The sequence below is a fragment of the Phyllostomus hastatus genome, unplaced genomic scaffold (genome assembly GCF_019186645.2).
Source record: "Phyllostomus hastatus isolate PE091 unplaced genomic scaffold, TTU_PhHast_1.1 phas_scaffold_55, whole genome shotgun sequence".
NCBI classification, from domain to species: Eukaryota; Metazoa; Chordata; class Mammalia; order Chiroptera; family Phyllostomidae; genus Phyllostomus; species Phyllostomus hastatus.
The window spans coordinates 3174777-3197386 of record NW_025334035.1 but is presented as its reverse complement, the minus strand read 5'-3'; the positions used below and the strand labels follow the sequence as shown (position 1 = coordinate 3197386).

General features: G+C 47.9%; 1 protein-coding gene across 4 annotated transcripts in view; it reads right to left on the bottom strand.

The window, feature by feature from the left end:
- Nucleotides 1–5517: 5517 nt before the first annotated feature.
- The window catches only part of PELP1 (proline, glutamate and leucine rich protein 1), a 45046-nt gene continuing 27953 nt past the window's right edge, over nt 5518–22610 (bottom strand). For 2 of the 4 annotated variants that reach the window (XM_045824098.1, XM_045824096.1), the window contains exons 2-17: nt 21095–21159; nt 20593–20698; nt 17137–17286; nt 16832–16903; nt 12003–12062; nt 11550–11700; nt 11233–11362; nt 10992–11079; nt 10464–10552; nt 10267–10383; nt 9970–10117; nt 9668–9827; nt 8737–8792; nt 8387–8593; nt 6825–8255; nt 5518–6668 (exon numbers count right to left, since the gene is read on the bottom strand). In XM_045824098.1, the coding sequence (XP_045680054.1) occupies nt 6576–6668; nt 6825–8255; nt 8387–8593; nt 8737–8792; nt 9668–9827; nt 9970–10117; nt 10267–10383; nt 10464–10552; nt 10992–11079; nt 11233–11362; nt 11550–11700; nt 12003–12062; nt 16832–16903; nt 17137–17286; nt 20593–20646 (3006 nt within the window). In that variant the 5' untranslated portion in view covers nt 20647–20698; nt 21095–21159 and the 3' untranslated portion in view covers nt 5518–6575. Of the gene's footprint in view, nt 6669–6824; nt 8256–8386; nt 8594–8736; nt 8793–9667; nt 9828–9969; nt 10118–10266; nt 10384–10463; nt 10553–10991; nt 11080–11232; nt 11363–11549; nt 11701–12002; nt 12063–12272; nt 12422–16831; nt 16904–17136; nt 17287–17559; nt 17617–20592; nt 20699–21094; nt 21160–22610 lie in introns of those variants that run through there. The other 2 variants (XM_045824097.1, XM_045824100.1) reach the window with 2 other exon arrangements.

Here is a 22610-nt window from a genome sequence, read left to right as displayed (position 1 = left end):
TCCAGCTCTTGATTCAAGCAACCTGAAGGAGAAAGGCTCTTCCAAGTCCCCCGCTTATCTCTGAATCCTCTCTTTCTGCTAAGCACATCTTCTTCCTATATTGTGCAATTGTTTGCAAAGCCCAAAAACAAGAACCATACTCTGATCCCTAGGAAATTCTACCATGCAATTCTTTAAAACCCTTGTCAAACAACTCAAAATATATGCTAGCATTCCAACTTTGTGTCCCATAAAAATTTAATAAACAGACTCCACATCCAAGTTACTTATATGACTATCAGTTAGGTCTAGAGCATACCCCCAAGAAATCTCCAGAATAGCACTGATTTGTTAACCTTTGGGTTTGGTTTTTAACTGCTTGAATAATTTATTAACTATCCTAATACAGGGTGAGGCAAAAGTAGGTTTACAGTTATTGGTATGGAAAATACAATTAATAAAAATACTACAAGAATAAACTGTTTCACATACTCACAACTGTAAACTTACTTTTGCTCGCCCCTGCACTCAGCCAGTGTCCTCACACTGTGAAGAGTGCTGCAGAGCTCATGAAGGCAAGGGCTCTCCCACCTCCACGATCAGCAGTCCAAACCCCAGGAGCTAGTCTGACAGGCCCTGTTCTGAACAGTGAACCCATTTTGGCCGCAACCAATTTATTGTTTCCCAAGGTGAAGTCAAAATCCACCTTAATAACCTAACCTACTCTTCCTAACAGATACTGGAATATATCATAAAGCCACAATGAGTATATACAAGCAGATCAATGGAATAGAACACAAGGTCAAGAAATAGATCCAAATACATAGAGGGATTTAGGACATAATAAAGATGGCATTTCAAATCAGGGAAAGATGGATCGTTTCATAAATGACATTTAGACAAAACAGTGAAGTTGGACCTGTACTAGGGTAAATTCCAAATGGATAAAAGATTTAAATATAAAAACTAAAACTATAAAAGAATTAGTATTATAAAAGTGCAGCATCATAAAAATAGAAAAAATGTTAGCACCTTGTAACAATCTCAGAATGGTGAGGGCTTTTTTAAAACAATTACTCAAAACCCAGGAATTTTATTTAAAAGACCGATAAATTCATTTAATAAAAATAAAAACTGTCAGCATGGCAAAACCCACTATCAGCAGTCAAAAGACAAAAGCAAACTATCAAAAAATGCAACTCACATATAGACAAAAGGGCAAAATTTCCTAGTATATAAAAATCTATGAAACAAGGAAATAAATCAACAACTGAATGGGCAAAGCACATGGACATTTCATGGAAAAGCAAACTCAGGAGGGACTTCCAGCAAGATGGAGGAATAGGTGGACACACCGTACCTCCTCACACAACCAAGATTAGAACAACAATAATTTACAGACAGAATAACACCCAGAACTGACAGAGGATTTATCTGAATGGAAGTCGGACAACCAAGAAGTTGAAGTAGACCCGTACATCCAGACTGGTAGGAGACGACGAGCCAGGGGGGCGTGGGTCGGTGGCGCACGGAGGTCAGGGAAAACGTGGCGTGAAATCAGCGCAAAAGCCATCCGGTTCACAAGAACGCAGGGGTGGTCCCAAGTACGCAAGCTGCGGCTGGCGGACCCAGTGAGGCGGCAATTGTGGACCAGGGAAGAGCTTGCAGCCCAGGATCCGAGAAGGGACTGAGATCCCAGGAGAACGGAACTACCGCCATTGTTCCCTCCTGCCCCCCGCTCCTGCCCCCCACCCCCCCACCCCCCACATATAACGTCACAATCTAGCGACTGGGGTGCCCAGCCCCGGTGAACACCTAAGGCTACGCCCCCCACCGTAACTAGAGCGACCAGACCAAAAAAAAAAAAAAGGAGAGACATGTTTCCAACAGAACAGATCAGTCCCCCAGGACTCATCCTTTTGAGTGACTAAGAAATAGCCAATCTATCAGATGCACAGTTCAAAACACTGGTGATCAGAAAGCTCACGGAATTGGTTGATTTTGGGCGCAAATTAGATGAAAAGATGCAGGTTACCATAAAAGAGATGCAGGAAGATACACGGAGGAGAGGCAATAGTGAAGGGGAGGAAACTGGGTCTCAAAACAATACAGTGGACCAGAAGGAAGATAGAATCAACCAAGCAGGAAAGCATGATGAAATAAGAATTCAAAAAAACGAGGAGAAGCTGAAGAGCATCCAGGACATCTTTAAACGTTCCAACATCCAAATTATAGGGGTACCAGAAGGGGAAGGGGAAATGCAACAAATTGAGCACGTATTTGAACAAATAATAAAGGAGAACTTCCCCAATCTGGCAAAGGAAATAGACGTCCAGGAAATCCAAGAAGCTCAGAGAGCCCCAAAGAAGTTGGACCCAAGAAGAAACACACCAAGCCACATCATAATTACATTAGCCAAGGTAAAAACGAAGGAATCCTAGAAGCAGCAAGAGATAAGGGGACAGTAACCTACAAAGGAGTTCCCATCAGAATGTCAGCTGATTTCTCAAAGGAGACCTTACAGGCAAGAAGGGGCTGGAAAGAAATATTCCAAGTCATGAAAGACAGGGACCTACATCCCAGATTGCTCTATCCAGCAAAGCTCTCATTTAGAATGGAAGGGCAGATAAAGTGCTTCTCAGATAAGGTCAAGTTAAAGGAGTTCATCATCACCAAGCCCTTATTTTATGAAATGCTAAAGGGACTTATCTAAGAAAAGAAGATAAAGAAAAAACATGTATAGTAAATGGAGAGCAAACTCACAATTATTAACAACCACACCTAAAGCAAAACCAAAAGAAGCTAAGTAAACAACTAGAACAGGACAGAACCCAGAAATGGAGGTCACATGGAGGGTTAGCAACAGGGCGGTGGGAGCAGGAGAGAGGGGGAAAAGGTATAGAGAATAAGTAGCATAGAATGTAGGTTGAAAATAGATAGGGGGAGGGCAAGAATAGTTTGGGAAATGTAGAAGCTAAAGAACTCATAAGTATGACACATGGACATGAACTAAAGGGGGGGGATGTGGGTGGGAGAGGGGTACCGGGTGGAGGGGAGAGTGAAGGGGGAAAATGGGACAACTGTAATAGCATAATCAATAAAATATATTTAAAAAAAAAGAAAAGTAAATTCAGAATCTCAAACATCTGGGAAGAGCTCAAACTCTCTTGTGAGAAATAAGTTACACAGAGTGACGTGCTATTTCCATCGAACACACTGGCAAAGGTGACAAAGTTTGCTAACACACATCGGCAACAGTTCGGGGAAACACCTGTATTCCTGGTGGGGCAAAAATTGGTACAACATCCAGGACTCAACAGTTCTGCTCCTAGGAATTCACCCTACAGACCCTTACATGCAAATGACATGTGCGCATGTTATTTGTAGACATGTACATGTCCACTTGTTTTTTGGCAGCAAAAGATAGGAAATTAAATTGTTCAGGGACTGGTTAAATAAACTATGGTATAATGAAGTTCTAGACAGTTTTATATATATAAATTATATATATATACATATATATTTATATATAATATATATAATAAGATTTTATTTTCAGAGAGAGGGAGAGAGAGAAAGAGAGGGAGAAAAACACTGATGAGCAAGAGAAGTATCAGTTGGGTTCCTCTCATGCGCCCCCAACCAAGGACCTGGCCCACAACCCAAGCATGTGCCCTGACAGGGAATCGAACCAGTGACCCTTTGGATTACACACTGGTGCTCAATCTACTGAGTCACACCAGTCAGGGCATAAACAGCTATATAGTCATTCATTCACTCATTAATTCCTTTTTTTCTTTCCTTCCTTCCTTTTTTCTTTCTTTTTGTTGTTTACAGTTGTCCCTATTTTCCCATTACTCTACCCTGCCCTACCCACCCCCCACATTCAATCCTACCCACCTGTGTCTTTGTCCATGGGTCCTTTATACATTTTTAAAAGAATGAGGAAGCACTGTATAAACTAAAATGGAATAATCTTCAAATTCTGCCATCTACCTTCAGAAATTATCTAGAAATCTAGAATCCAACCACTTCCCCAAAACTCACTTGGCCTAAGACATCGTCTCTCCTGGCTGAATCAGCCCCTCACTGGAGTCTCAGCTGCCGCCCTTACTCGCGGTCATCTAGCCCCCAAGAGCAGCCAGGTCCTGCTAAGACATAAACCACAGTGTGCCCAGCCTGTGCTCAAAACGCTCCAGTACTTTCCTCCCTCAGTGAGTAGCCATAAGCACTACATCACCGCCTCCTCAATTCCCACTCCCAACCTCTCTCTGACCTCTTCTCCTTTTCAACCCCACTGGTCTCCCTACTTTCCTTCAATACCCCAAAATGCTCCTGCTTCAGCACCTTTTGTTCGCCAGCGCCCTCTGCCTGGAAGCCCTTCCCCCAGAAGTCCACACTGCTCTCCCTCAACTTTTTTGGGTCTCTATTCACCGTCACCTTCTTGGCCAAACCTTCCTTGACCGCCCTACTTAAAAGTGCACAGACGTGCACACCAGTGCAGAACATGGTAGACATACAGCTTGTTCTCTGATTCTTTCAGCCTTTCCTAACATTTGAAATTCTTCAAAATGTTGAAACACACCCACACAAACCAATTCCCCTTTCCTTGCTTCCCCTTGCACTAACTTCTGACACCCACCGTATTTTTACGGTCAACCCCACACACAACAGAAGAAAATTTAAGCCCCATTAGGGGCAGAACAGGGATTTGGTGTTTCACTCACCACTCTATTTCTTGTAAAACAAGTGCCTATCACCACCCGACACCAGATTCCTGGTTTTTACACTGCACTATAATCCCGTCAGATGTAGCCACTGGGGAGACAGGGCAAAGGGCGCCTCATCACTCCCTCCCTCCCTGTGCTGTCTACAACCTCCTTTAAATATATCAATTTATATATTTTTTTGTTTTTATATAGTCTAATATATTTAAACTGTTTTATTTATGTCTATAAATATATATACACATGTATAAATATATAAATGAGAAAACAGTGCCAAGTACCTGACACTCAATATTTATGGAATAAATTCCATGACTTAGTGAAATTAAATGATTTATAATAAGTAATAATATACTATCGTTGTGAGAAAAGCAAAAGGATTTTTATACATAATTGCTTCTGTCTTCATATATTATCTCTAGAAGAATAAGTGAAAACTGATGATACTGGCTGCTCTTGGTGACTGGGGAACAGAGTGAAGACTTTCCAACATTTTGCATCCTTTGGTTCTGAACTATGTGAATGTTACCTAATTACGGTACAATCTAATTTTAAAACTTCCTGTTCTAGCCTCTTCCTCAGGATCATCACCTTTCCCTAGTTACAGTCCCCAGAATTCAGGATCCCTACATTTCTGAAAAATTGCTGCTGCCGGAGTTTTCACCCTCTGCACCCATCCCTGTAGTGAGCCCCAGGCCGCCAGTGGCCCTCTCCACCTAAGAACACTCTTACACTTAAATCTGAGAAAAACGAACAAACAGCTATCAAAGACGTTTTAGAGATAAATAGGACACTTGAATATCACAATATAGTACATACAATATTATTTTATTACTATGACTTTGCTTAGGTCCAGTGGTGGTATTGTGATTAAGTAGAAAAATGTCTTTAACCATAGGAGACAATGTTGAAGAAGGGAGAGGTGCAAGTCACTTTTTACATGGTCCCACAAAAAAGGAAATGTGTGCACATATAAATACGTATTGATTACAGACGATTTATGTACATATAAATACATGTCTATATGTAGATATACGGACAAATAGAGATAAAAGCTAACATGAAAAATGTTAACAACCAATGAATCTAGGCAAATGTATTATACTGCACTATTCTTCCAATTTTTCTGCATGTTGGAAATTTTTTTAAATAACCAGTTGGGGAAAATTTTTTAAAACCTCTAAGTTTCCCAAAATTAGCTCCAATGTCACTCCTCAGAGGCCCTTCAGTACACTCAATTGGGAAGCCACTCCCTTTGCTGCAGTTCCAAGGTCCTTTACTTATGTTCATCCGTCAACAGACTGAAAAAATCAGGAGCATTATTCACCTCAAGCCCACAGATTTCGATACCCTCTCATGTACACACCTCTAGGTTCATGCTCACACATGCATCCCAGCAAGGCCTGGAATGAACAAAACTGTTTAAAGGGTCACACACTGGCTGGGAAATGTCCAAATCTCAAGAATGGGTAGGAAGGCCTGGGGTGAGCTTGTCAAATTCTTGCCAGGAGGGTGCTGGGGGAGGCAGGGGAGAGGTGCGGGGCCAGGATGTTGTCACTAGAAGGACCAGCCCCAGAACAGAGCCCATTCCCCATATCCACTATGGACACCCCTTAAATCTGGTACACCCAAGGCTCAAATTTCACAGAATTCAATGACTAAACTCTCTTTAAGTGGATGGTTCCTCCTCTGGACAGTGGAAACAACAGAACAGCTATGGAGACACTTCAGGAATATTCTGGATACCTTGAAAAGCCCGCAGACAGTGGGGCTTCTGGCTGGTGGCACAGTTGCAGCAAAGGCAGAAGCAGCAGTCGATATCCAAGTACACAACTTTATTGGGAACGAGGGGGGGGGCGTAGGAGAGGACTAGGAGTCAGGCTCTGTGACAGGTGGTGGCTTCTCATCATCAGGAGGACAATCAATGAAGTCAGCCAGCATGGCAGCTGTGTCATCCTGCTCCTTTTAGGGACAAAGACATAAGGTTCAAAATGGTCTCCTGTACGTACACAGAAAGGGGGAGCAGGGAAGAAACCTCTCCCCTAACACAAGCATCTGCAACGCCTTCTTCTCCCCACCAGCCTCCCCTGAGCTGCACCCCCAAGCGTGCCCACTCACCTTTTCCTGGAGAGCAGGGGTCTCTGGCTCTGGTTCGGGCTCCATTTCTTCTGCTGCAACTGTCTCTGGTGGGGGTGGGACCTCGTCACCCCCACCCTCAGTCCCCTCTTCCAGCAGCGTTGGGGGAGCACAAGGCTCCTCTTCAACAAGCTCCTGAGGCGGCGGCCCTGCTGGGGGGCTCCCTCCTTCTCTCTCCATCTCCTCCTGAGAGGGCAGCACCTCAGGGGCCAGTGTGGGTGCGGTCTCGGTGCCAGGCTCCCCAACGGCCCCTGGCTCCTCCACTTCTAACAGCAGCCCAGGCTCCGGCTCCGGCTCCGGCTCCGGCTGCACCTTGGGGGACTCAGTCGGGGGCAGAGCTGGAGGCAGGCTGGTGGGCGGAGGTCCTCCTTCTTCTACTTCCCCTCCTGCTGGGGCAAACTCCAACTCTTCCACCTCTTCCAACTCTTCTTCCTCCTCCTCCTCCTCCTCCTCCTCCTCTTCTTCCTCTAACTCACCTTCCTCTTCCTCAAATTCCTCCTCAAACTCTTCTTCTTCTTCTTCCTCTTCAAAATATTCCTCTTCATCCTCTTCTTCTTCCTCAAAATCTTCCTCTTCCTCCTCCTCTTCCTCCTCCTCCTCCTCTTCATCCTCTTCCTCTTCCTCATCACTGCTGTTGATATTAATAACTGTCAAATCTTCTTCCAGGGCTGGGGGTGCTCCCCCACCAGGAGTTCCTTCAGGGACCAACTGGGGTGGCTGGAGTGTCACGGGGCCCGGAAGAGGGGGTGGGGGTGGAGGAAGAGGCCCCGGGGCTGCTGGAAGCTCTTCAGGCTCCTCCTTGGCAGGTAGAGGCGGGGAGGCTGTTGGTGGCCCAGCTGGGGCAACAGGGGGTGGGGTGGTGCCTGCCGGGGGTGGAAGCGGAAGGGGCGGCAGCCCCTCAGGCACGATCACCACGCTGTCATCAGAATCGCTTTCCAAGGAGATCTCTACATCAGACGCTTCCTCCTTGTCATAGTGGACAAAGGCTGGCCTGGGCACTCTCCCCCCAAAGGTTTCATCGGCGGGTATAGTAGGTGGAGGAGTGCCACTAGGGGCAAGGATAGGGTCCTCATTTGAGCCTGCCCGGTGGTTCTCAGGGCCAGGAAGGAGCCTGGGGGGTACAGATGCCAGGCCTGGGACAGAGAGACCTAAGTGGTTGGCTGTGGCTGGAGGTCCAGGGCGTGCTGGGGGCATTGGCCCTACTGGGGGCATGGGCCCCACCGAGGGCACGGGGCCAGCTGAAGGCATGGGGCCCGGGGGATGGAAGGGTGGGGCCCTGAATGGAGATGGGGCCTCAGGAGGAGGAACTGGAGCAGGTGCGGGGCAGGCGGGGCCCATGGACTGCAGAGGAGGAACCCGAGGGTGGGTCAGAGCAGCGCAGGTCACCAGTGCTTCTGAGCAGAAAGAGGAGACCTGAGGAAGGATGAAAAAGCGAGTGTGAGCCTCCAAAACACAGGGTTTCATGGCACAAGAGAACCTGCCAGCACCATGAACAAGAGAATCCCAAACCCAAAGAGGCGGACTCGGCCCCAGGCAGCAGTTACCTCCAGGTTGTCTTCTCTCTGGCCAAGGGAGAAGGCTTGCAGGGCACAGGCAAGAGGAGGTGGGTAGCGAGGAGAAGGTGCCAGCAGCAGAGCCAGCAGCAGGCGGTAAAGTTCGCGGCGGCAGTAGGAGCTGGTATATGGGGAGCTGCCTAGAACCTCGCCCTGCTGGACACTCATGACCAGGGGAAGGACCAGATCATGCAGTCTCTGAAAAGGACAGAGAGCACAACTAGAAACACCACCAAGACTACCTAACCCTCCCCCAGGGCCTCCTCCCAAGTTGGAATGGACACCCTCTGGGGGCACAGCTGACCCCACCCCAATCTCCATGAGGACCATGCTCCACTAACCCTGTGAGTCTCCTCCTTGATGAGAGGCCCGCACATGAGGATGGTCCTGCTGAGGCCTGGGGAAGAAGAATGGTGTCTAAGAGGCTACTAAGAGGACTGACAGCAAGGGCTTCTGCAGCACATGGTTCAAGGGGAGCACCCAGCTTGCCCTAACTCAGGCAAGTTACTTAAATGCTCTAAGTCTGTTTCCTCCACTATGAAATGGGGATCATACTAAGTAGGGCTGTTGATACTGAAGGCCTGAGGTAGCAAACACAAGGCCCGCAGGCTGAATCCAACCCTCTACCTTGTTTTATCCAGCTCAGCACCTTGTCTCTACCCAGCTGCAACACCGAGCTCTTGCTTAATAGTTAAGGAGTAGTTACATTTATACAGTCCTAAAATTACATTCAGCCCTTTGAAGGCAACCACGAGGCTGATATGGCCCCCAGTGAAAATGAGTCTGACACCCCTGCTGTAAGCCCGTTATAAATGTGCATTTGTAGATTTGAGGAGCACTGGCTCTCCTCTTTACACGAGGTGGGGTGGCAGGCAGTGACATAATGTGCACAGGGGACCCAAATGATAGTCTGTACTTTTGCTTCCAGGTTAGTGACTATAGGAAGCAGGGAACCCCACTGAGCAGCCTGCCTGAACAGAATGTAAACTACACTGGGCAGGGATTGCCGCCTTGCCACCACTGTCCCCGGCACGTGCAGAGGATGTGCAGACATAATAACTGAGACGCTGGGGCAGTGTAAATGGCCAAACCCCATCAACAGCAGGGTCCAAGATCCCGCCTGCAGCCCTGGGAGTTGCAGGGCTGCTCCTGCCCCTTTGGTCCCCTGCAGGTTTTCAGCTGGTTCTGCATCTTATCTGCACCCTCCAGGTGCAGGCTGCAGCCCCAGGTCATCCCAGCGCCCCGAAGGTGCAGGGCACAGACCTCACCCACCTCTCAGTGCAGCTGCACACACATCGCTGTTGGCGTTGCTGTCCCCTTTCCGGTGGCTGGGAGGGGCCACAGCCTCCCCCATGTCCAGCTTTAGCTTCTTGGGGGCGCTGGGCTTCCCTGTCTGCAAGCCTCCATCAGGGCTCCCCCGGGGACTGCGCAGCTGGTGGTGGAGGGAAACAAAAATCAAGTTCACAGGCAAACCGGAAGGCATGGGAGACAGTGCTGGATGTGGAGGCTCATTTGGACAAGGGGCGCAGGATGAGAGTCCTAGCACAGGAGAGGTGAGCAGAGGCCTCACTCACCTTCAAGGCATCAGCTGGCGGGGAAATGTCACTGAGAAGGTGGGTAAGTAGGGCCTCTCCCGAGGCTCCTCCCTGAAGCACTCCTGCCGAGGCGCCACACACCTGCACCCACAGCTCTAACACAGCGTACACCTTGGTCCGCATGGCGCTGTGCAGTGAGCAAAGGGTAGCTTTTCAAAGGCAGCTGACATGCCAGATCCAGCCTCTCCTCCCTCAGTACTCCCAGCCCCTTGGAACCCCCAATCCACCCGAGTCCCTCACCACCCCTGCCTCTTTATCCTTGTCCTTAATGGTCACCTGTAAGGCTTCTCCTGGCCCAGAGAAAGAGTATCTCTACCAATGCTCCAGGCATTGAGGACCTGGGGAAGCAGGCGGCTGATCAGGGACCCAAAGCGCAAGAGCCGACCTCCACACCTAGGGGTGAAGACACAACGGTGACCTCCATTCCCAGCATGTCCCAGTCCCTTCATCACACTCTGCTTAGTCCCACTCACGCAAGGATGAGCGCGGAGAGCAGGTCCAAGGCTTCAAGGTGGATAGAGGGCAGCAGCAGCAACCGCAAGGGACCATCTCCAAGCAAGCTCTGCAGGAGAAAGGTGGCAAAGGAGTGGGACAGAAAGGGAGACACAGAGTAAGGAATGGAGACAAGGCAGACGTGTGACTACAACATGTGCACACACAGTTAAGGAACCCGCCCCCCCACCCCCCCCGCAGCCCAGCTCTCCCAACAGGATCAAACCCCCATCCTATAAAATAGACCATGGAGGAGGATGAGGGGAGGAATGGCTGACCCTCTCAGCAATGATGCAACTGGCCCCCAAGTTCTCCCTCCACTAGAAAAACACGTGCTACTGGTGTCCCCACACTAGCTGTGTCAGGAGAAACACAAGGAATGATGGCATTGGGATAAAAGGAAGACCCTGTCCAGGCCAACTGCTTGGGGAGCTTCAGATCCCATACTACTGTCCTGGTTGCCCAGGGTCCTGAGGAAGGACTGTGAACAGAGGACAAACACCACTTACAATATTCTTGGCACTGATGCTGAGGGTCCGGCAGACGACATCCAGGATTTCCTGCACAGGGATGGACACGGGGGCCCCAAACTCAGACCTAAAGAGAATCAGAGCAGGAGTACCCTCAGCACAGGTTCCCCACTGAGACCCCACCCGCAACCTCAGTCTCCTTCCGCATGATGCAGAAAACACTCCCATATCAACCCCTCCCCCTCCAGGCCCATGCTCCTTCCAACATTCACTCACATACCTGAGCAGGAGCCCCAGGCAGCAGGCCAGCCCAGAAAACCTCTGCCGAAGCCGGAGGAGGTTATGGGCATCACCGTCCTCGGAGGGGGAAAACAGCATCTCCACTCCAGGGCCTTCATACTGCATAGGAGCTGGACATACACATAAGCACCTTCACACTCCAGGGCTTTTTTCTACCCCCCTCCCTTTTCATTTCTAGTGAATGACCCACCATACTGCCTAGAAATCAACTGTCCTGCCTCTCTGGGCCACCCTCCTGGTTCCCTTCTGCCACGTTCCCCAACCACTCTGCCACTGACTACCAGTCATGGTCCCTACCTGGTTCTGCTCCCTCGTAGAGAGCACCCAGCAGACTGTGCAGTGAGGCCAGCAGGCTGTGTAGCTCCTGTTCCCAGCTTTCCGTGTGCTTCAAGCCCTGGGAAAAGCCAGCCCCTAGAGAGGGCAGCCGGGAATAACACTCACACGCCAACTGCAGAAGGTCAGAAACTTGGTCAGACAGGAATGCAGGCCAGCCAGAATCCCCCAGCACCACCAATGCCAAGAAAAATGGAGATCACAAAGAGGCCTTAGGGAACATAGAAAAGGGACGATGGAGTAGAAGGACACAGATGGGAGCACAGGGGCAGAGGTCATGCCTGTGCCTCTTGAGTATGTTAACAGGGAGGGAAGTGGGAACACGGCCCAAGCAATAACAAGAGAGAAACGCAAAGAGAGAGGTAAGAGAAGCTCCAACTTACACCTAGGCTTCTCATCTCCCTCCTTTTCCTTTACCTGCTGGAGCTGCGGGCTCAAGGCATCCACCCGAGACAGGAAAAATGAGGCCAGTTTGCCCTGGGTTGTGGAAAAGAGAGGATAAAGCTGGTGAGTCAGCGCCAAGGGCCAGAGACATTCACCCTGTCTATTCCTAGCAGCAGAATCTAAGCCCTCGCCGCCTTCTTTCCTGCAGACACAGGAAGCAAAGCACTCAACGGGGGATCGCGGTTGGGGGCCAACAAGCTCTTGTGGTAGAAAGACATCCCAAATGTCAGCTCCCAATCTTACCCTCCCTGCTTGGTGCAGAAAGGGTCTGGCCTGTGCCCCGGACTCTGGGCTCCCTGATGCCGCATTTCCCTCAAGACAAAAGGACACCAAGTACTGAAAAGCAGCAACCCCCACACTTCCTAGCAAGAAGCAAGGGGTCCAAGCTGGGAGCTGAGGCTCTAACCAGAAGTGTGAGGGTAGGTCAAAGTCAAGAGAAAAGGGAAGGCCTCAGAAGAACTGAAGCAGCACATCTCAGAGCAGTGACCTGTGAGTCAGCAAACATTTACTCGGCCTGCTATGTGAAGGTGCTGGCACGGGAAGTGTTCAACCTGGGCCACAACTTATTGGGGGTAGAATGAAAGGGGCCTGTGAAATGGATGGGGGGAAGTTACGTCATTTTCAGTAACCTGTAAGTAAAACATAGTGTTTCTTTCAATTATAAGCGTAAACAAAAAGCCACAGTAATATTAGCAGTACCTCTGGTTATCACCAATAGAAATCATTTGCTTTCATTTCACATTATAATTGTAATGGGTATCCTGAAGTGTTCACATGTATTGCTAATTTCAAATTCAGTAAGTATGAGACCTGCTGCTAGATCTTGCTGTTTGACACATTAATGAAGAAGCACATACAACTCTATCACAAGTTTTTAAAATATATACTTCAACAGAATCAGTTTCCCTTAAAATTCTATGTATTTATTTTATGAATTTAAAACCACTCTGAGCCCTGGCTGGTGTGGCTCAGTGGGCTGAGCATCACCCTGCGAACCAAAAGGTCACTGTTTTGATTCCCAGTCACGGCACGTGCCTGGGTTGTAGGCCAGGCCAGGTCCCCAGTTCGGGGCACATAAGAGGTAACTAATCAATGTTTCTTTCCCTCTCCCCCTCCATTCCCCTCTCTCTAAAAAATAAATAAATAAAAATCTTTAAAAAACATTCTGAGACGCAGACCGTGGCATAAAAGGGGTAAGAACACTGAAGTAGACCTATGGAAAGGAATGAGATGGGAGTTCCACCCTCAGTGGGATGTGGGTTAGTCTGGCAGACAAGTCTTTGGAAAACAGCACTGGGGGACCAGAAGTGACCCTGTACCGAGATGAGGGCAGAAGGAGGGTCCAGAGGGACTGATGCTGGGCGGCAGGGATAGGGAGGGCAGGACTGAGCCGGACTTAAAAGAAAGAGGAGAATCCCCACGAAGCCAGCAAGGGGAAACACTGAGGAAAGCTACAGACCCAGAAGATGCCACAGAGAAGGAGGCTGAAGCCTCACATCCCAGCCCAGAAAGGGTGGACTCTGGGGGAAGGGAGAATGGGGCACCACCACACACACAAATCTGCAGAGAAATCAGCAGTGGCACCAGATTTATGGCAAGGGACTTACAGGAGCAAAGCAGGAGCAGAAGCCTGTCAGTGTGTGGTTCAGAAACCACCCCTCCAAGGACTGCCTCCCACCTACCCTGGGGCAGGAACATCACACTTCAGGATTCTGGTGACCATGAGACAAGCATTGTTACAGCTGATGCCCTGTTACAGCCGATGCCAGGATAAAAGACGATCAGGAACCATTTCCCTTGGGACTTGGACAGCACTTTCACGTCTGATGTGGTAGGACTCAAAACACTTCGACCCAAATTCAGTATCCATCCACAGGTCTCCTGACTCACCAGCTTCTTCAAGTATAAGATTTCTTAGAGAGCTGCCAAAGCCCCAACTGTAGTGGCACTCAGCCCTTTAGGCCAATTTACAGCTCACACTTCTGGGACTCCAAAAGCTGGGCTGAGGCCAAAAGAAGTCTGCTTATGCGACTGCAATAAGACAGAATACAGGGACATGGCTCTGACCACAGGTCTGCCCCAGGGCCAAGCAAACTAAAGCAATGGCTCACCTGGAGTGGCTGACTTGAAATGCAAGTGCATATGCATGTCCAGGGTCTCTCTCAAGAGTGGGGTTAGCCTTCCCACTCGTTCCCAGAAATTACTAATCAATTTGGCAAAGAGAGGTAAAGCCTCTACAGGAGTGGCTCCACAGACTCAGAATGCTTGAGTTTCACCACTTGGGAGGAGTAATTCTGACCCTGCAGACTGCACCTGCCCTGGGAGCTTCTGGGCATGGGACAAAGAACAGATAAATATTCCAAAATGGCAATTATCAGTTGCCTAAGCACTGGTCTGCAAGATGTTCCAAGTACAAAGTGCCCCTGGGGCCTTTGCATGAAACAGATTCCTATCTGACATGTTGGCAACAAAGACAAAATCCTCAACAGCTAGAGAAGTTCTTCAGGTGACACTTCCCTCTTAAAGAAATAAAGGCATACATACCCTGTTAACATGTGCAAGTTTTGCCAGTTTGGAAAGAATACTCAAAATGCAGGCCATAACTTCAAAACCACACCTCCCACAAAAGGTTGTGAATTTCAGATGAATTCTCCTGACTACTCATAGTGAAAAGTAAGCGGTACCAGCAGAGGACACACCTGGCACTCTCGTCTCCCTGACTCTTCAAATGCTGACCCTGCAGATAACACTCAATCCTCCCTCCACTTTCATGGGGGGATGCAGACAGAGACAGGTTACCCCAAATCAAGGTGAGTCAAAATAGCACCTCACAAACTTTGACCAGTGAGGAGTCAGGGACAAAGATCTATCTAGCCTGTATAATTTGATAAGTTAATTTACAGAATGTTTTACAAGAAAGGCAGTTTTGACTTAAACTCAGTAAAATCCATGAGTTACTCTAAATGCCTTCTTGACCAAAGTCTTGCCAGGATTCTGTCACCTGATATTAGTGGCATTCACATAAAAACAAAGAATCAAAAACATGACTCCATGTTCTCTGAGAAGTATCACCTGCTCAGGGACCTTTCAGACACTGCAAGCAACCAGTCACTGGAGGGAGCCGCAGCGGACACCACCCACATCAGGCTCACAACCCTTCGTGACCCACTAACAACTAGTAAGAGCTGGCATTCATGTTGAAGCCTACCTACCAATCCTCTGTGTTCTTAAAAGCTTCTAGGGAGTTTGATTAAGTGGGGGGAAAAAACACAGGCTTTAAGTGGCTCACACTGGTTTTATAACTACTACATACACAACCTCTGGTTAAGTCAGTTAAATACCTGTGGGCCTGTTTCCTGGTTAGTTGGGCAACACCAACCCCACATTCCTGCTCTAATGATAAATGAGACGACGCATCTCGGACACACGGCACAATGCCTGGCACATTGTGGTGCCCATACCAGTTCCCTTACCTTTCTTTTACTTCCTTGATTTGGTCACAGACCCATGGGATCTTACTTTCAAGATAATTTGAATGGTGAACTCCCCCTTAAACTGATAATACTGATACAGTCAACCACAACAGTCAGACCAAAAAAAGTTATTAATTTGGCACTAATTCCAGTTCTCTATTCGGATTTGTGCCTCTATGTGAATAAGGGGATGCTCAATGGTTTGTCAAACAATGATGAGATAACAAAACAACAGAGAGCATTTATTCTACAGGAGAACAACAGTTTATTCTTAGGTAAAAGCTGGCATCCAATTATACTGCAAACAACAGGTGCCGTTCGTGTATGTCCTGGAAAACAAAGCCAACTCTTGCACCGGCCTCCCTCGCCTGACCCACATACACCTTACCTGTTTAACCGAATGAGGTTATGCTGTAAAGGTCAGGGCAAGTGAAACAAAGAGTGGGGAAGTGACAAGGGGAGTTTAGTCAAGAATATAAGGAGACGTGTTGGAAAACTGTTACAGGGAAGTAATATGAAGGCTTCCTGGAGGAAATTACAAGAGCTTCACAAAGACTGAATGGTAGAAAGAGGTGAGGCACTCTAGAGATACAGAGGAGGGGAGGAAAAGGAAACAGCCCATGGGCCTGGGCTTTGGCATCAGATATAGTTTCCCATCTCTGTTGACTTTAGGCAAGCTATTTAACTTTAATTTCTTCATTTATACATGTAGAGTGCTGCAAGGTAATATAATTATAGCTGTGGAGATCAATGATAGAACAATCAAAAGACAGGTGCTTAGCCCCGACCAGTCTGACTCAGTTGGTCGGAGCATCATCCTGGAAAGTGAAAGGCTGCCAGTTCAGCACTGGCTGGTGTGGCTCAGTGGGCTGAGCGCCAGCCTGAGAACCAAAGTGTTACCAGTTTGATTCCCAGTCAGGGCACATGCCTGGATTGTGGGTCAAGGTCCCCAGCAGGGGGCGCTCAAGAGGCAATCACACACTGATGTTTCCCTTTCTCCTCCTCTCCTGTCTCCATAAAACAAATAGATAAAATTAAAAAAAAAAAAAAAGGCTACTGGTTCAATTCCTGGTCAGGGCACATGCCTAGGTTGCAGGTTCAGTCCCCAGTCAGGGCATGTATGGGAGGCAACTGACCTCTCTCACATCAATGTTTCTCTCCCTTTCTTTCCTTCTCTCTAACAATAAATAAAAATAAATAAATAAATAAAAATAAAATAAAATAAATAAAGAGAGAGAGAGGTGCTCAGAAGTCTCAGCATTGGAATCTGAGGTAAAAGAGCTAACAAGGCTTATGTTGGTACGATGAGGAATGTCCATGGATACTTACTTTGAGAGACCCACAAGCCCGAGGAAAATAGGTCATACACGCCTTCATTCCCTCCAGTGCTGAGAGCTCACACTGTGGGAAAATCAAAGTAAGGAGGAGGTGAGAGCCCAATGCCCCCACAGAGGCCATCCCCACCCCACAACCCCTCAAGGTCCCTCCTCCACACACTATTTTTTTGCTCTTCCTTCTCACTTCTTTGATCCAATTCCCTACTCACTTCCCATCACATTCCTTAATCCAAGTGGTCAGAGTTAGGGAGGTACATCGAGGGGCCAAGGGGCGGAGGGACTGGGGAGGGGTCTCACCTCTGGTCTGAGGCCCAGCAGGGAGGTGAGAAGGCCAGGGAGGTGGTTCATGGAGATGTCCCGGAAGAGTGTAGGAAGTTGGGCTGCGTACCGGAGCAGGTCCCTCAGAACAGCCACAGCCAACTCCATTGTCGGGGGTGGGTCCTGGGACTAAAGAGCAATAACACTCCATGCTTCCAACCTCACCTTCGTGGTAACCAAGAACAGGAGGAACGAGAGGTAGGACAACATGGGGCTTTTGAGAAACACCACTGTTAATGTCAATATTACCATCAGATCCACTAGGAATAGAGTACATTAGGAATACGGAGTATCCAAAAGTAACACATTTGTCTATAGAAAGGATAGGTGTTTACATTTTCGTATTAGGGGTATTTGGGGTCCTAGGAATTTGAGGGAAGAAAAAAAGTAACAAAGTCACACCTTAAAGATCTAACAGGAAGATCTCAAGAGCTTGATTCTCTCGTACTATATACTCCCCTAGAATGGAATGGAGAACAGCACTCTCAGACTGAAAAAAAGTCTCAGCCACAATAAAACCACCCCACCTCACCAAGCTGGCTCAAACCTACCCTGAACTCATGGAAGAAAAATGGTTTGGATTTAGAAGGACTTCCCTAAAATGTTAACATATTCTAAGGAAAAGCATTCAGCACGTATCTCCTACTAGACCAGAGAAGGTCATGTGTCAAAGGGGCAAATAAAAATGTTTAAGAGAGTAAGAATACTGGACCTACCAACTACAAATGGCCCCCAACACTGTCCAGTAATCCTACTGTACTTCTCTCTGGTTAGCTTCCCTTGCTACTGAAACCTTCTCCCACCACCGTCACCTCTGGAAAACCTAGCCTGCAACTTCACAGAGGAAACTGAAGAGACAAGAGGGGCACTCCCTCAGCTTCCCACTATCAAACCTGAAAAGTCCATCTTCAGCCGCACCCACCTTCTCCTTCCCTCCTCTTGTCCCACTAGAGGAAGCAGGTCCCCTTCTATTCAAGATACCCTGCCCCACTGTGCTTCAGAGACTATCCCCTCCCTTCCTCTAAACCGGCCCCTTCTCTCCTGTTCTAACCAGTCCCTCCTAGGAGGACTCTTCCCACTGACATTCATACATGCTCGTCTTTCCTATCTTAAAATCCTTCCTTAATCCATACTTCACTCACCCAACCCCAGCTATTTCTCTCCCTTAGTTATTTTCTCCCTTACCCCAGTCTCAGCTATTTCTCTCCCTTTGAGCCAAATATTGAATATTTTGGAAGGACTGCCTATCTTCCCTATTTCCACTCCTTTTCCCACTCACTTCTCATTCTAGGCACCCTGGCTTCGGTACAGACTGCTCCACCAAAAATACTTTGACTAACCCATGAGCTGCTAAATCTGATAAATAACTTTCAGTCCTTGTTTTATTCCACCTCAGAGGGGCATAAACAGAAAGATCTTCCCCTGTATTCCACCCAACCCACAGTCCTGATTCTCTCGTACTATATGAAAGTTTGTATCCTTTCTGCTGCTGTCTCCTTTTCCTTCATAAGCTCATCGTCCTCCGCGTGACTAGTAACTGTGGAGTGCTTTCAAGTCCAAACCGCATAAGGCCACATCTTGATCATCTCGTTTTCTTCCTCACCTCCAGCTGCCATCTGAATGCTGAACACTCTTCCCCTTTGTAAAACGTACAGAATGAAGCCCCCCACCCACCCACCAAACCCTCAAGGTTACAATGATATTCCCGGCCACTTCCACTCACACCAGATCAGGTTTGACGCTCACTAAGGAGCCTTCTACTGAATTCCCAAGGCCATACTCATGGTATTTTAACTTCTCACCTCTGGACCTGGCTGTCTTCCAATGTTCTGAAATCTAGAAGTCCTCCTGGACATATCCTCTCCCTGACCCTACTCCATCATCAGGACCTGTCCACTTTGCCTCTAAATCTCCCTTGAACTCATCTACCTATTACTTCTACCAACCCCAACCTACTCTAAGCTGCTGTGAATGTTCTCCTGGGTTATTTTAATAGCCTTCTGTTCTGGCTCCTTTCTAATTTTCTCCACAGAGAAGCTAGAGTGACATTTTCAAATGAAAACTGGATCATGTACTGCTACCACCACCTCTTCCTCACCCTTACCAAAAACCTTCTTGAACTGCAACTGTTCCAAAACTAAACGCCAAACTCCTAACATGCCTTCCACACCATACTTGGTCCCCATCTATTTACCTCCCCAGTCACATGTCAATAGCCCCAAACACACCAGCTTGCTTACAAGTCTTCACATGGGCCAAACTCCTCTTCTCTTAGGCCTTTTGCACTTACATCACTTCCTCAGCCCAATTTACTCCTAATCACCCATTCAGAAAAGCACTCCCTGAATCACTGCCCCTGATGACCCAAACCACCTCAGTCTGGGCCAGTCTCTCTTGTTACGTGTTCTCAGGGGACCACCTCCTTTACCTCCATAGCACCTCCCTCAGTTTATCACCTCACACTCCTCTGTACAATCAGTCAATTAAAGCCTCTTGCACTACAACAGGAATCAGCAAAGTATGGTCTGTGGGTGCCTGTTTTGACGTGGCCAACAAGGTAAGAATGATTTTTTCATTTTTAAAGGGTTGGAAAACTAACAAAAAAAAACTACGCACAACAGAAACCATACGTGGTTCACAGAAACCTAAAAGATTTACTACCTACAAGCATGTACTTCATAGAAAGTTTCCCACCCCCTGAGCTAGACTCCAAGCCCCAGGAAAACAGGGTCCAAGTCCATCTTACCACTGTCTCCCAAGAGCTGAGCACACAGCCTGCCACCTGTGCTCAGAAGATGACTGTGGAAGAACTAAATGGAGATGTCATCAAAGAATGTAAAAGCAGGAAAAAAGTGAAATGTTAAAAGATAAATGAGAAAAAAATACAAAAGAAAAAAGAGACAGGACTAGGCAAGAAAAAAAATCAAACACCTAGAAAAAAGCACTTTAGATATGTCACTCATTAGTAAAGCTAATAATGGCCCTGACTGGTATGGCTCAATGGGTTGGGCATCATCCCACAAACCAAAAGGTCACTAGTTCATTTCCCAATCAGAGCATATGCCTGGGTTGCAGGCCAGGTCCCCAGTCAGGGGCATGCGAGAGATTAATGTTTCTTTCCCTCTTCCACTCTTCACCTCTCTCTAAAAATAAATAAATAAAATCTTTTAAGAAAAGCTAATGAGGAAATGAAACAGTCAGAAGTTCTGGTATATGAAAGGTCAGATGAATTAAAATTAACCCAGTAGATAAAAATATTGAAAGATTCTAAGGATTTCCATTTGAGGCTTATTGTCCCTGCTATCAGAAAACTGCTTCAATTATTCTGTCCTCAGAACTGAATGTCCAAGTCACAAAGAACATACCACGTCCAGAATGGAGAACAAGGAATGGCTGGAGGAGGGGACGGGGTCAGGGAAACAGCCATATCCTCACCTGCAAGACCTGCTGAATGCTCCGAAGCCACGAGACGCAGTGCTGCTGGAACATCTCTGTAGAGCTCTCCCCCACCAGCAAAGACAGCAGACAGAGGCCCTCAAACCTTATGGGAGAAAAGTTAGTGGTAACAAGTAGGTGGAGGCTAGACTTCAGGGAAAGCTATTTACTGCTCTTTCACTCTCACTGGACTATGGCCAAGACTGCCCCTCCAGGTCACTGTGGTTTCTAACTCCTGAAATACTTAGAAGACCTGGAGTGAGGTGTGGGCAGCAAGAAAAGAAGGGAACAGAGATCATCCCAGATGGGGCACAAGAAACCTGGAAGCTGGAATAGTTGATATGCAGCTCAAGTAAGCTCATGAGAAGAATGACAAGCCCCAGCCTCTTGGGAACGGAGAAATCTCTTAAATCCATGGGGTGGTGACACTGGATGGACAGACGTATAGCTCACTTCCTAAGGAAACATTCCCTTGGGGACAAAAACAAGGTTAAAGACTTACCGAGTTTTGATAGAACCGAGACGTGCATTACTGAGACCCACCAAAGCCGCAACAGCTGAAAGGTTCTAGAAGAAAGAAAACAAAGAAGTGAGTAAGGAACAGGATGCTAGAGATGCAGAATTTCTCCAAGCCCTATGAAGCCTTTTTCTGAAGTCACTCCTCCTTTGAGGATAAAAGACCATTCCTTAGAGGCCTTCAGCCTTTGCCCTATTTTCAGTAGGTGACACACACAGCAGCCTGTCCCACAGGCTTTCCTCAAGTCACATCTTGCTTACCCCTTCTCCCACCAACAAATCAGTGCTATAAAGAGGAGAGCAGAACTTATCCCAGCTAGCAGACCTCAGCCCCTAGCACAGAGGAGACATTCATAAACGTTCGCCAAATGGACACTGAACTCATCTCTTACTCTTCCTCCTTCACTCCCACACAAATGCCCCTCCTCCTGTCCCTGGCTTCCTTAGAGCTGTTAAGAATGCCAAGGTAGGCTTCTGGTCAAGATGGAAAAGCAGGTAAATGCTGTGCTCACCTCCTCCCACAACTACATCAAAAGTACAACTAAACTACAGAACAACCATCATTGAGAATGGCCTAAAATCTAGCGGAACAGAAGTCCTACAACTAAGGACATACAGAAGAAGCCAGATTGAGACTAGCAGGAGGGGCAAAGATGTGCCACAGGCTGGTCCCACACCCACCTGTGGTGGTTAAAAATCAGGAGGGATATCTCAGCTGTGGAGGTCCCCCCATCAGGAGCGAGGGGTCCCAGCCCCACACCAGGCTCCCCAGCCCAGGGTCCCAGTGTCAGGAAGAGAAGTCCCCATAACTTTTGGCTGCAAAAACCAGCAGAGATTGTGGTTCGGTGAGATGGAGGGCTTCTGCAGTTCCAGCCATTCGTCTTAAAGGGCCCGTACGCAGACTTATTATTCAAACACACTCCCTCTGAGCTCCAGCACTGGAGCAGCAGCTGGAAAGGTGCCAGGGATGTACAGGGAAAAATTGAATTGTCTGGCTTGGGACGAGAGATGAAAGGGCAGCTTCTCCCAGACAGAAGTGCTGGCAGAAGCCATTGCTCCTTTGCTGAGCCCTACCCCTGCAGGTACAGGTGGGTGCCACATCTGAGTCTCCACCAACCTAGCTAACGCTGTTCACCCCACCCTGGTAATTCCCTGATCTTGCCCCACCTAACTTGCCAACCCACCCAAGTGGCTTCCAGTGGCTTTCCCATATAAACAGCCTGTCTAGGCTCATGTCAGACTCTCCTAAAATCCTGCAAAGATCCACAAACCCCAAAAAGGCAGCATCTGGCCTCAGTGTGCCCCATCTGGCTAAGTATCCCCAAAAACAACACTAGCAGCAGCCGGCCTCCGTCCACAGCTTAGCCTCTCCCAGCCACCTCCAAGCCCAGCACAAGTGGCAATCTGCAGATCACTTCATAGCTCATACCAGGTGGTCCCAGCAGGGCACATGTAGCAGCTGACCTTGGCCTGCACCTCCCAAGAGGCCCCAAAACCAACAC